The 14,711-nt window shown below is 37.7% G+C and overlaps 1 protein-coding gene across 3 annotated transcripts in view; it reads left to right on the top strand.

Moving 5' to 3' along the window:
• LOC118762852 overlaps positions 1-14,711 on the top strand; it is a 149,557-nt gene that overhangs the window by 113,789 nt on the left and 21,057 nt on the right. For all 3 annotated transcript variants that reach the window (XM_036501715.1, XM_036501714.1, XM_036501713.1), the window contains 2 exons: positions 5,149-5,245; positions 8,274-8,299. In XM_036501715.1, the coding sequence (XP_036357608.1) occupies positions 5,149-5,245; positions 8,274-8,299 (123 nt within the window). The remainder of the gene's footprint in view (positions 1-5,148; positions 5,246-8,273; positions 8,300-14,711) is intronic.

Genomic DNA, 14,711 nt, shown 5'->3' with positions numbered 1-14,711 from the left:
AAACTTAAGGCAATATACATCAAGTTTGCTACCAATTAGTACACAATCTCAACCTTCTTCAGAATTAACTTACAAGGTGATTCCAAACATTTTTATGGCAGTTGAGAAATTGTGCTCCACATTTCCAAGTCCTATACTAAAATATTATTTCAACTGACAGGCTTCTTGTCCTATTTTGAACATGAAAATTACTTTGTTAATCTTTACTTCATTAATTTTTAGTTTGCTAATCTTTAATGAACATGAAAGAACTCTAAGTTAAAATAACCTTAATTATATGGCACAACCATTGTGGAGATATTTATACTGACAATTCCTCATCAAGGTGACTGAAGTAAAATCAATAATACTTAGAAAATTGTGTAACCTTGAATATACGAGTCATCCTTTAGAACACTCAGCTGATTATGTTCCTGCTGTTTACGGAATAAAACCCCTTTCTTCAGAACATAAACTTCATTCCATCTTTGAAGCTCTGACAAGCAATTCTGTTTTCTGAAATAATTATGTTACTGTAATTAGCATATGTACTTCCATAAAAAAAAAAAAAACTTTCAGTCATCTCATCATTTTGTGAATAAAAAGTTATATATCTTTATTATTTTATGAGATTAAAAGATTATTTTTACCTTGGAATGATTTGAAATTCAAGTTTGCTGCATTAACTAAAGAATTAGTAAAAATTAGATATTCCTTTGGGAAAATATTCAATTTTACTGGTTTAACTTGATTGATTTTATATTTCTTGTAAATTTATTTTCTTAATGAAATGTTTGACATTGTTGTCAATATAAGAAGTAGTTCATAATATTCTTAATTAAATTACTGTTTTCTTATCTGCAATGATGATTAAGTTGATAAAATTACTAAAAACTCTCCTCATTTGTCTGAAGAAAGACTAAAGATAATTATTATGAAAGATATAGTTCAACTGATATTTTTTTCCCTTCAAATATTTCATTTATCTTTAGACTGCAGTTTCATCTTGATCAGATTGTTGACTATGTTTTATTGATTACTTTCGCCCTGTCGCTTCGATCACTCATCACTGATGCTCTCAACTAACAACATTGATGAACGCTTTCTTATCAAATACGCATTTTTATCTTCCCACTTACACATGTAATAGCTGCTCTACTACTACTACTACAACTAGTAGTAGTAGCTGCTGTTGTTGTTGTTGTTGCTGTTGTTGTTTCTGTAGTAGCTCTTAGAATTAAGAGCAAAATGTATTTCCTTAATTGTGACAATAATCCTTAAAAGTGGAAAGAGAGAGAGAGAGAAGAAAAAAAAAAAAGAAAGCGATATAAGGACAGAGAGAACGAAAGGTATCGTGAATAAAATTTCCTTGGAGTGGTTGTTTCATTGGAAGAATATATTCAAATGAGATATGTGCCTATCTTTGTTGGCAATCAACTCACCAATCTAACTGCTAATCTTATTTGACTTGTTCTCTTGTAATAACTTCACTTCTCATCTCGAGGATTTGTTGCACTGAACAGGAGATTATCATTTTCCTTTCCCCCATGAAAATAACAGTATTAATAATGAAGAAGAAGATAAAAAGGAAAGAAAAAGATGACTATCTTGGGAATGGTGGCATAGAAAACTGTTGCTATTTTTGTTTTTTTTTCTAATGTCTTTGTGCGGGTACATTTAGAAAATAGAATGTCTTAAATATTTTTCAAAATCACTTAGTTACTTAAATTGTCAGAGAGAACATTAGCTAACATTGCAGCATGAACAGCAATACTGTAGTTATCTACTTTATGAAACATGAGTAAAGTATAATACAATTCAGTTCTATAATTTTAGATAAAAAAAGAAGAATTAATGAAAGCAACAAATTTTATTACAATGATGGGAAATGGATTCAGTAAAACAGTTAAGATCGAATTGATAATTTTATTTTGGCTTTTGAAACATCTCAGCATGGCATCTGAACATATCGAAGATATAACGATAATATGACATGAATGTCATTACAATGGGTACCACTAGTCAATTGAAGAAGAAACAATTTAATAGACTTCAACACTGAAATACAATAACCTTGTTATTTTGAGACACAATCTTGAAATATCATTACTAAAGTACACCATCTCTCAGAACATAATATTCAGCTAATGTTCAATTAGATAATTTAGCATTGTACCATTTCGATGATATACACAAACACCTCAAAAGTAAATAGCCACCCCTAATTTATAATGCTCTATCTGTATGGACACTACTTGCTGTTTCAAACTTGTTAATGTATTGTTATTTTTCATTCAGTATCATCATCATCATCATTTAACGTCTGCTGTCCATGCTGGCATGGGTTGAACAGTTTGACCAGCCTGGAATGCTGCACCAGACTCTAGTCTGATTTGGCATGGTTTCTACATCTGGATGCCCTTCCTAATGCCAACCACTCCAAGACTGTAATGGGTGCTTTTACGTTCCACTGGCACAGGTGCCATTTGTGTGACACCAGTATCTGCTATGACTACGATTTCATTTGGCTTGATGGATCTTCTTCTCACAGCATAAGGCCAAAAGTCTTGGTCATTTGTCATAGCTTCCATGAGGCCAACACTCAAAAGGTATTTTTCATGTGCCATCAACATCGGCCACTCTGTCTCCATGAGGCCCAGTGTTCAAAAGGTGCGTTTTATGTGCCACTGGCATGGGTGCCAGTTATGTGACACCACATTGGCTACAACTATGATTTCACTTGGCTTGAATGATCTATTAATTGTTTATAGTAACTAGCCATGTTGTAAACACTAGAAGCAAAAGTACTGAGTTTGAAAAAGGGAATATTGAGGGTCAGTCTGATAGTGGACTTAACTAGCATTAGATTGCACAGAACCTTGGAATTCCTCTTGCCATGGTCAACAAAGTGGTCATATAGTTTGCCAGAAAAGAACCAACAGCATCTTGCTCAGATTGACCTGGGTCTCCTGAGAGGTGTCTTTGGGCTGTTGAGTGGGTTTTGTGAAAATGATGGCGTTAGGAAGGGCATCCTGGCATTAGGAAGGGCATCCTCTTGGCGTTAGGAAGGGCATCCAGCCGTAGAAACACTGCCAAATCTGACTGGGCCTGATGAAGCCTTCCGGCTTCACAGACCCCAGTTAAACCGTCCAACCCATGCTAGCATGGAAAACGGACGCTAAATGATGATGATGATGATGATGATCCACATTGGTAGCTGGTAATGAGTCACAGGGTATTTCTGTGAGGTGTCTCCATCAGTTTGGCTTCTGTAGTAGAATAGCTAGAAGAAAGCTTTCTTCAACTAGCAAATATTCAAAGAAAAAGGGAGAAATAAATCTTTCAAGAATAATGATGTTTATTTACTTTTTAGATGCTTGTGCATAATAAAATGAATATCAACAGATTATCTTCTTATAATATAGTGCTAAAGGTGAAACTGCAACGAATGCATTCTCTCAATCTGGTTGTTGTTTGAAGTTATAAATTCACCAAGTTGTAATTCATTTAGCCAAAACTTATCCCATTTGAAAGACTTTGCAATAAACATTACTTTGTTCAGTATAGTTAATCTGTTCTATCTTTCATTTGATTATATATTATCACATAGAGAATTACCATTTTGCCAATTACTTCATAATTAAAGTTGGCAATCTAGAATCCAAATAGGAATAATTATTAAGCAATTCTTTGAAACGGGATATAGCAGAATTATTTCTAGATTCTCGAAAAGGATAATGAACAGACATAAATGAGTCTTATGTGTGAATTGTTTGAGTATATAATAAGGGAGTTTAAATTTTAACAGGAATTAGGTGGAGGTTTACTTGGTACAATGTAGGTATATAATTTTCTTTTGTAAACATGCAGGCATGGCTGTGTGATTAAGGAACTAGCTTTGTAACCATATGCTTTTGAGTTCAGTCCCGCTGCACAGTACCTTGGGCAAGTGTCTTCTACTGTAGTCCTGGGCCAACCAATGTCTTGTGAGTGGATTTGGTAGATGGAAACTGTGTGGAAGCCTATGATACATGTATATATATTTGTATATTTGTGTGTGTCTTTGTGTTTGGATATGTCCCACACACAAACACATATACACCACTTGACAATCAGTGTTGGTTTGTTTATATCCCTGTAAATAGCAGTTTTGGCAAAAGAGACCAATAAATAAGTCCCGAATTTTAAAATATAAGTACTGGGATCGATTTGTTTGACTAAATCCTTCAAGGTGACAACCCAGCATGGCCACAATCCAATGACTGAAACAAGTAAAAAATAAATAGATAAAAGAAATTGTTACCACATTCATCCAATGTCTTGTTTTTCAATGTTGCCTACAGAGAAGTATAGTTGGGAAATTTTCTCATAGTTTACAAAACATTAGCCCATACCATCTTTGATAATCTTTTTGGGTGACCCTGTATACATAATATTTTTTGAAGTGACGTACTTGCATACTTGTATATTTAGAATAAGGTAGTCAGAATGTTGGATGATTATATATATTTTATTATTTATTTACATCTTATTTACATTTTTAGCGCTTTCTTCCATTATCGGATTTATCAAAAATAAATTTTAAAAAATATATATGATCATCCAACATTCTGACTACCTTATTATTCTAAATATACAATATCTGCACATCACTTCAAAAATATGTGAGTTACTTTGAATTTATTGTTTGCCCATTTCTGATTTATGTATATACATACATACATACATACATACATACATACATATATATATGTATGTATATGTATATGTATATGTATATATATATATATATATATATATATAATATATATATATAAAGAGAGAGAGATATATATATATATATATATATAGATATATATATTATGTATGTGTGTGTGTATCTTGGTGTCTGTGTGTGTCTCCCACCACTGATTGAGAACTGATGTTTACATCCCCATAACTTAGCAATTTGGCAAAAGAGGCTGATAGAATAAGTAGGAGGCTTAAAAATAAGTACTGGGGCTAATTTGTTCGATTAAAATTCTTCAGGGTTGTGCTGTAGCATGGCCACAGTCTGATGGCAGAAACAAGTAAAACAACAAAATAATTAGACAATATGTGTGTTACTTTGAATTATCAGTATATTTTGGTAATCCTTTTATTATTTTATTGTTGTGTTTTGTTTAATAGAGCATTCATCAAACTAATGAGCTTTGGCAAATACCTGTATTTGAAAACCAGACCAAGGGGACTCGTTGTCATGAAAGCCAAGATAAAACAGAACCAGGTAAAAGTCTTTATAGCATTATCAAATGCAATAATTTTGTTTATATTTATGTTAAGACCGATCCTTCTGGTTGTGTAAAGCGCTCATGGTGGTGCCACGTAAAAGCATCCATGTGGGAACATGTAAAAGCATCCATGTGGGAACATGTAAAAGCACCCATGTGGCGTCACATAAAAGTGCCCATGCAGTGTCATGTAAGAGCACAAGTGTAGTGCTACATAAAAGCACCTAGCACACTCAGTAAAGTGGTTGGCATCAGGAAGCGCATCCAGCTGTAGAAACCATGCCAAATCAGACTGGAGACTGGTGCAGACCCACAGCTTGCCAGCTCTGGTCACACCATCCAACCCATGCCACATGGACAAAAGACATTAGATGATGGTACAGTTCTATATTTAAGAGATGAGGAATTATGTACATGATTTACATTATTTACATTTGACGGATATTTTCCTCATCAGGTATCTTGGGCAAATTTCGAACCTGGGTTCTCATTCCTAAGGTATTTTTCGATGTTATTATGTTATTATGCCATATGCCCATGAGCATATGACGTAGTGGTTAGCCAGACAATCAAATATAGTTATACACCACTGGTCACAATGTGTTTCCTTGTATTGTTGTACCTTTTCAAATGATGCCATACAACTGGGAGGGTGAGCAGGTGGATATTTTCTCTGAATGGAACTCCAGTTCATCACAGGAGTACCCATTTGCAGCAAAATGAAATGAAGTATTTTGCTCAAGAACACAATGCACTGCTGATCTAGGAATTGAAACCATGATCTTGTGCTCATGAGAGCAACACCCTAACCACTAGGCCACACACATACAAGTGTGATATATTGCGAAGAAACCCTTCTGTCACGAATGACCATGGGATTGCACCTAGAAAGTTACACTCCTAGACACAAGTCTGGGCAAGGCTGTTTATGGAAGACCAGCAGCTGCCCATGCATATCAGCCTCCCCTCTCCACGCCACCAGTGTTATCCAAGGGAAAGACAAAGGCCGATACAGCTTGGCACCAGTGACGTCGCAACACATTTCTACAGCTGAGTGAACTGGAGCAATGCTAAATAAAGTGTCTTGCTCAAGAACACAACATGCAGCCCGATCCGGGATTCAAACTCACAACCTCACGGTCATAAGCTCGAGGCTCTTACCACTGAGCCATGCGCCTTCACTAAGACTGTGATCATCATCATCATCATCATCATCATCGTTTAATGTCCGTTTTCCGCGCTAGCACGGGTTGGACGGTTCGACCAGGGTCTGGGGAGCCAGGGGCTGCCCCAGGCTCCAGTCTGATCTGGCAGTGTTTCTACAGCTGGATGCCCTTCCTAACGCCAACCACTCCGCGAGTGTAGTGGGTGCTTTTTACGTGCCACCTGCACAGGTGCCAGAGGGGTCTAGCATCGGCCACGATTGATTGGTGCTTTTTTTTTTTTTTTATGTGCCACCGACACAGAAGCCAGTCAAGGCGGTGCTGGCATCGGCCATGTTCGGATGGTGCTTTTTATGTGCCACCGGCACAGAAGCCATTCGAGGCAGGGTTGGCATCGGTCACGTTCGGATGGTGCTTTTTATGTGCCACCGGCACAGAAGCCAGTGGAGGCTGCACTGGCAACGGCCACGTTCGGATGGTGCTTTTTATGTGTCACCGGCACAGGTATCACAACTACTGTTTCCATTGATATTTGGTTCAATGTTCATGTACATGCACTTGACTCAACAGGTCTCCTCAAGCACAGCGAGATGTTCTGGGATCCCACAATCGGTTGTTGCTTTTTATGTGCCACCGGCACAGAAGCCAGTCGAGGCGGTGCTGGCGTCGGCCACACTCGGATGGTGCTTTTTATGTGCCACCGGCACATATATATATATACATACGAGCAAAATGCCCCCCATCCAATGGACGGTGCTGAGTTGTCAAACATTTAAACCAAATTTTCTCAAAACAACTTGTTTGACCATCCCATAGGCCTCCCCTTTGAGAAACACTGATTTAATCTAAATTTGAGACACCAGCAAAAGAAGAAATAAAGATAGACTTTTTTTCTATTCCAAAGAAAAACGATTTTATTCACAAAAATATGCAACTGAAACGTTGAAGTACCAGTAAGTACATCACAACAGCTGATGTACTTGCGCGTACAAATGCACGTTCCCATGACTTTATTGATCGCATTCTCACCTAGAATCGATTTTTGTAATATTTTCAAGACTTATACACACCCTGATACATATCAAATTTGAGCGCAATTGGATGGAGGCTGCCCAAGATCCTAGAAGACACACACACAGACAGACAGAACAGATTTTATATAATAGACTAAATTGAGTTTGGCAAATTTGTTTGGCATTCAACAGTAGTTGAAAAAGAAAAAGAAAGAAAAATGATCAACTGTGTAAGAAATATGCACGCTTGGTGTTCAGGGATGCAACTCCTATCAGCGCCATATAGTCAATTGTGCAACCAAAGAAAAACGATTTCCCATGGCTTTATCGATCGCATTCTCACCTGGAATTGATTTTTGTAATTTTTTCAAGACTTATAATGCACTGATACCTATTTCCTTATTACCCACAAGGGGCTAAACATAGATGGGACAACAAGGACAGACATAGGTATTAAGTCGATTCCATCGACCCCAGTGCATAACTGGTACTTAATTTATTGACCCCGAAAGGATGAAAGGCAAAGTCGACCTCGGCGGAATTTGAACTCACAGCGTAACGACAGACGAAATACGGCTACGCATTTCGCCCGGCGTGCTAACATTTCTGCCAGCTCGCCGCCTTATAATGCCCTGATACCGTTGGTATCTACATATAAAATTTGAGCACAGTGGATGGAGGATGCCCGAGATCCGAGAAGACACACAGACACACACAGACAACGGATTTTATATAAGAGATAAATCACTAGTTTTCTGTAAAGGAAGGTTAGACAAAGACAAGAATGAACAATAATGATACTTTAAATAAATGTGTCATTACATTGTTTTGTTTTATTCTCATTTCAGAATATCGCCGAAGATGTGGAGTTGAGGTAAAATATATTTATAAATTCATTATTAGCAATGTATAATTAATCATCGTTAACAGTAATATGACTTACTTTTGATACAACACAGGAAAATGAACATTTTGAAGGAGGGAAAAAAACATCAAGATAATTAATATTCAGGCTTTTCCCCAAGACAATTACTAAAGTAAATGAAGTTAAAAGAATTTGAGTGAGACTTGAATTCATATTGTAATTCTTCATCATTGCCTCTTATTTCTTGCCCGATGGTATTTTTTATTGCTATCGTTACTGTGATTGTTGTCATCATCAGCATCACCATCATTACCATCATCATTGTTACCATCACCACCACCACTATCACCATTTGTCAACATCTTCATCATTATCATCATCATTGTTACCACCACCACCACCACCACTATCACCATTTGTCAACATTTTCATCACCATCATCATCACCACCACCACCACCATCATCATCATCATCATCATCATCAATAATGTCTCTTCTGTGGCTAGACAAATGACTGGTTGATGGACATTGGATTAAATGGACATTTCATTGAATGACATTTCATCAAGCAGCCACCACCACCCCAGTGGTCATTTCATCAACTGGACATTCCACTGACTGACATTTGACTGAATGTGTTGATAGACTGGACATATAACCAAATGGACATTTATCTGAGTGAGCACAAAGTTGATTTAACCCTTTAGTGTTTAAACCGGCCACATCAGGCCGGTTATATGCTCAAACCAGCCAGCTCTGACCTCTCACACCTACCCTACAAAGTCATTCTAAAAATAAACAGGGACATCATCAAAATCTCAGAGTTACAAGATGCTGTACAATTAATTTAAAACAATGTAATTAAACAGGTTTTACATTTGACAGAGTAACCTGAATGCTAAAGGGTTAACACATTTCTGGAATGTGTTTAATATGCAAATTTGAAAGACAAGGAATTATGAAAGGGACAGGGGCATTTGAGGAGGGGAACTCATATCAGAGAATGAAAGGTTAGAGGGGGACAAAGAGTTCATGGAGGATTAATGGGTTAGATGGGTGCTGATGAAGGAGCAAAAACTCCCAAAATATGGCACATAGGCCCATAACCCTTCTTTTCATTTTCAATCTCATTGTTTGTTTACAAAACTAGTGTGGTAAGTAGCTTGCTAACCAACCACATGGTTCCGGGTTCAGTCCCACTGCGTGGCATCTTGGGCAAGTGTCTTCTGCTATAGCCTCGGGCCGACCAATGCCTTGTGAGTGGATTTGGTAGACGGAAACTGAAAGAAGCCTGTCATATATATGTATATATATATATATATGTGCGTGTGTTTGTCCCCCTAGCATTACTTGACAACCGATGCTGGTGTGTTTACGTCCCCGTCACTTAGCGGTTCGGCAAAAGAGACCGATAGAATAAGTACTGGGCTTACAAAGAATAAGTCCCGGGGTCGATTTGCTCGACTAAAGGCGGTGCTCCAGCATGGCCACAGTCAAATGACTGAAACAAGTAAAAGAGTAAAAGAGTAAAGAGAATATTCATTCTAATGGACTTACAACTGAACAAATATTTATCTAAATGCACATATGTAGTAGTAGTGGTGGTGGTGGTGGTGGTGGATGCATGTCACTGCATCCACCATTTGTTGGTGATTCTCTACTACACTTGGTAGATGATGCTTTTGCACCTCTCAAGTGACAACAGTCCAACCATGGGTCTATTTAGGTAGTCATTGCTGGTGAGTGTTTTTACACAGTCAGAGTGCAGGTCCTACCTCAACCCCTTTTAGTCATCTTTTATGCCATGCAGAGGCAACATTGGGCCTATTCTTTGGCATGCCAGTCCCCACAATGCACAATGGATGTATGGCCCTTTTTTAGTTAGTTTTTTTTTTGTATTCATTTTTGTAATTTTATTTTTTATCCTTTATCTTTTACTTGTTTCAGTCAGTTGACTAGGGGCCGATTCATTTTGACTAAAACCCTTCAAGGCTGTGTTCCAGTATGGCCACATTCAGTAAAAGAATAAAATAAAGTTAGAAATTGTGTGGAATTGCACTCAAGAAATTTATTTTGGAATTCTAAAATTTCTGACTGATTCCCTTCAGTCTTGTGTTTTAATTACTTGTTCTTCTTAAGGCAGCGAGCTGGCAGAAGCATTAGCATGCTGGGCGAAATACTTTGCACTATTTTGTCTGTTTTTATGTTCTGAGTTCAAATTCTGCCAAGGTTAACTTTGCCTTTCATCCTTTCGGGGTTGATTAAATAAGTACCAGTTACGCACTGGGGTCAATATAATCGACTTAATCCCTTTGTCTGTCCTTGTTTGTCCCCTCTGTGTGTAGCCCCTTGTGGGCAGTATGGGAGTCAGTTGGGGGCACTGGCATCAGCCACATTCAGATGGTGCTTTTTTACATACCACCAGCACAGGAGCTAGTCATGAGGCACTGGTATCGACCACGTTCGGATGGTGCTTTTTACGAGCCACTGGCATGGACCAGCACAGGAGCCAGTCATGGGGCACTGGTATCGACCACGTTCGGATGGTGCTTTTTACGAGCCACTGGCATGGAAGCCAGTCTGGGGGCACTGGCATCATTAGAAAGTACAAAAGGCGGCGAGCTGGCAGAATCATTAGCACGTGGGGTGAAATGCTTAGCGGCATTTTATCTGCCATTACGTTCTGAGTTCAAATTCCGCTGCGGTCGACTTTGCCTTTCATCCTCCAAGAGTCAATGAATAAAGTACCAGTTACGCACTGGGGTCGATGTAATCGACTTAATCCCTTTGTCTGTCCTTGCTTGTTCTCTCTGTGTTTAGCCCCTTGTGGGTAGTAAAGAAATAGGTATTTTGTCTGCCATTACGTTCTGAGTTCAAATTCCGCCAAAGTCGACTTTGCTTTTCATCCTTTCGGGGTCAATAAATTAAGTGCCATTTGTATACTGGGGTTGATCTAATCAACTAGCCCCATCCCTTCCCCAAAAATTTCGGCCCTTGTGCCTAGAGTAGAAAAGAATTATTTGTTCTTCTTCAGTTTCCTCAATTCCATTCCTGATATTTCTAGCTCAAATTGTCAACTCCCAATCCAACAAATATTTTTTCATCTTCCAGTTTTTAAACTATTCAGTAAACTGTGGGGTGTGTGATTGCCATTCTCTGTTCACCTGCCTCCATGCCATCCTTCTAAAATGCTGTTTCCCTTTAATCTGGCACAACCATGTGGTTTTGGGTTCAGTCCCACCGCACAGCATCTTGGGCAAGAGTCTTGCGCTATAGCACCAGGCTGCAAAAAGCCTTATGAGTGAATGTGGAAGCTAGAATCTGATGAGGGAATCCATTGTGTGTGTGTGTGTGTGTGTGTGTGTGTGTGTGTGTGTGCTGGTTTTTTTTTACATCCCTGAAACTTAGCAGATTTGCAAAAAAAGACAATTAAGATAAATACTGGAGTTGATTTATTTGACTAAACCCTTCAAAGCAATGCCCCAGCATGGACACAGTCCCATAACTGAAGCAAGTAAAAGGTGAAAGATAACAGATGCTGACATCAAATCGTGATCTTCACCATCATCAATACTGAAGAATACTAATTTATTTTACTTCAAAGTAGCAAAAAAAAAAAGCACCCAAAAAACTCAAGTTCATCACTTTCCTTATTTAGTGGTCAGTGACAGTTACTAATGCTAAAAGCAATGTAATTGATAATAAATGTATTTCTTGGATAATTGTATCAGATCTGTAGTCTTAATCTTTGCATTTCTCTCTATAAACACTGCCTGAAATGGAAAAGCATACACAAATGGCTCATGTTTGGAGAATATACTGTGATGCTATTTCATAATCATTGGTGACTGAAATAGGATTAAGATCTGGTTTTACTTGGTTGGAAGTGCTAAAAACCAACTCTATTTTGCTTGGACCTTAATTCTTTGTGATGCTGTATAATAAGGGAATTGTAGGGTTTTCATCCATCATAACATGCATAGTATTTAACTGGAAGCCTAATGGTGCATAATTAAAGGTTTCATCACACAGCCAATGGTTTTAGAAAGCAAGAAACTGTAGGCTTTGAGGTATTGATAGGATTAGCAGGATGTCACTTTTAGCCATAAATTAATGTGAACTTGGGGAAATTAATACTGACAATGCGTGTCTACCTGGTCAATATCTATCAATGAAATGTGTGCTTAGTCAAATGTCCAATGAAATGTGTGCTTAGTCAAATGTCCAATAAAATGTCTGCTTGGTCAAATGTCCGTCAATGGAATGTCTTCTCAATGAAATGTCCAATGTAATCTGCCTTTATTACTTACATTATTTACATTCGACGGATATTTGTCGAATGTAAATAATGTACGTAATTCCTCATCTCTTAAATATAGAACTGTAATCTGCTTTGTCAAATATCATGTTCACCAAATGTCCATAAACAAGATGTCTATTCTATTGGTCAAATGTCCATAAACCAGATGTCTATTTTATTGGCCAAATGTCCATTAACCATCTGTCCATGAGCTTTACTTTGACTTTCTTTTTTCATCATAAATTACTTACACATGTCCTTTACATACTCCTGTTTTAAGCTTCATTATTTGAAATATTAAAATATTAATCATCTTCAGGTGCAGGAATGGCTTTGTGGTAAGTAGTTTGCTTACTAACCACATGGTTCTGGGTTCATTCCCACTGCATGGCACCTTGGGCAAGTGTCTTCTACTATAGCCTCGGGCCAACCAAAGCCTTGTGAGTGGATTTGGTAGATGGAAACTGAAAGAAGCCTGTCGTATATATATATATATATATATATATATATATATATATATATATATATATATATATATATATATATAATATTAATTAGAGACAAAACCACTATTTTGCAAATCAAACAAAGAAAGACTTAATCCAATACATAAAAAAATTTTAATATAAATTAAATAAAATTTTATATAATTTTATTTAATTTATATTAAAATTTTTTTATGTATTGGATTAAGTCTTTCTTTGTTTGATTTGCAAAATAGTGGTTTTGTCTTTAATTAATATTATATAATATTTTACTATAAAATTGGATTCAATCCTAAATCTGATTTTCCCTGTAAATTTGGATTTATTCCCTAATATTTATTATTATATATATTATATATATATATATATATATATATATATATGTATGTATGTGTGTGTATATGTTTGTGTGTCTGTGTTTGTAACCCCTCCACCCCAACATCGCTTGACAACTGATGGTGATGTGTTTACGTTCCCGTAACTTAGCGGTTCGGCAAAAAGACCAATAGAATAAGTACTAGGCTTACAAAGAATAAGTCCTGGGGTCGATTTGCTTGACTAAGGGCAGTGCTCCAGCATGGCCACAGTCAAATGACTGAAACAAGTAAAAGAGTCCACGCCATTATTACTACCATTAGAAGTTCCTCACTGATGAAGTATGTCTGACTGGCACAGTTGATTGGTATCTCTGAATTACAAGAAGAAAACTGAGACAGGGAATTAGCAGCATTGTTATAATGTTGCATAGAATACCTTGCAGTATTTGTTCTGGATCTCTGTACTTTGGGTTTAAATCCCTCCAAGATAAAAAGTTGTTTGTTGTTGTTGTTTGTTCCTTCTCGAGCCATGCCTGGTTCATAAGGGCCGGTTTCCCGGTTTCCTTGGCGTATAGGTTCCCCACCTTGATAGGACACCGGTCCGTCACAGGTGGGCTGCAAGATGCAGGAGGAAATAGTGAGAGAAATTTGTGGTGAGAGAGTCAGCAGAAGTTCGCCATTACCTTCTACCGGAGCCGCGTGGAGCTTAGGTGTTTCGCTCATAAACACACACATTGCCCGGTCTGAGATTCGAACCCGTGATCCCTCGACCGTGAGTCTGCTGCTCTAACCACTAGGCCATGTGACTCCACCATTAAATAAGTACCAGTCCCGGAAAGCAGACTAGTGCTGAGATATAATGAATCTGAGTGATGTTGAGTGTCAATGGTCAAGTCATAAATGTCCAGCAAGGAACTCAGATATGTTAATAATATATTTAATTACGAAGTATTTGACGATAAAATGTAAGTCAATATAACAGTATATATAGGCGCAGGAGTGGCTGTGTGGTAAGTAGCTTGCTAACCAACCACATGGTTCTGGGTTCAGTCCCACTGCGTGGCATCTTGGGCAAGTGTTTTCTGCTATAGCCCCGAGCCGACCAATGCCTTGTGAGTGGATTTGGTAGACGGAAACTGAAAGAAGCCTGTCGTATATATGTATATGTATGTGTGTGTGTGTTTGTCCCCCTAGCATTGCTTCACAACCGATGCTGGTGTGTCTACGTCCCCGTAACTTAGCAGTTCGGCAAAAGAGACCGATAGAATAGGTACTGGGCTTACAAAGAATAAGTCCCGGGATCGATTTGCTTGACTAA

Source organism: Octopus sinensis, linkage group LG4 (assembly GCF_006345805.1).
Source record: "Octopus sinensis linkage group LG4, ASM634580v1, whole genome shotgun sequence".
Classification (NCBI taxonomy): domain Eukaryota; kingdom Metazoa; phylum Mollusca; class Cephalopoda; order Octopoda; family Octopodidae; genus Octopus; species Octopus sinensis.
This window is presented reverse-complemented; position numbering and strand designations above follow the sequence as displayed.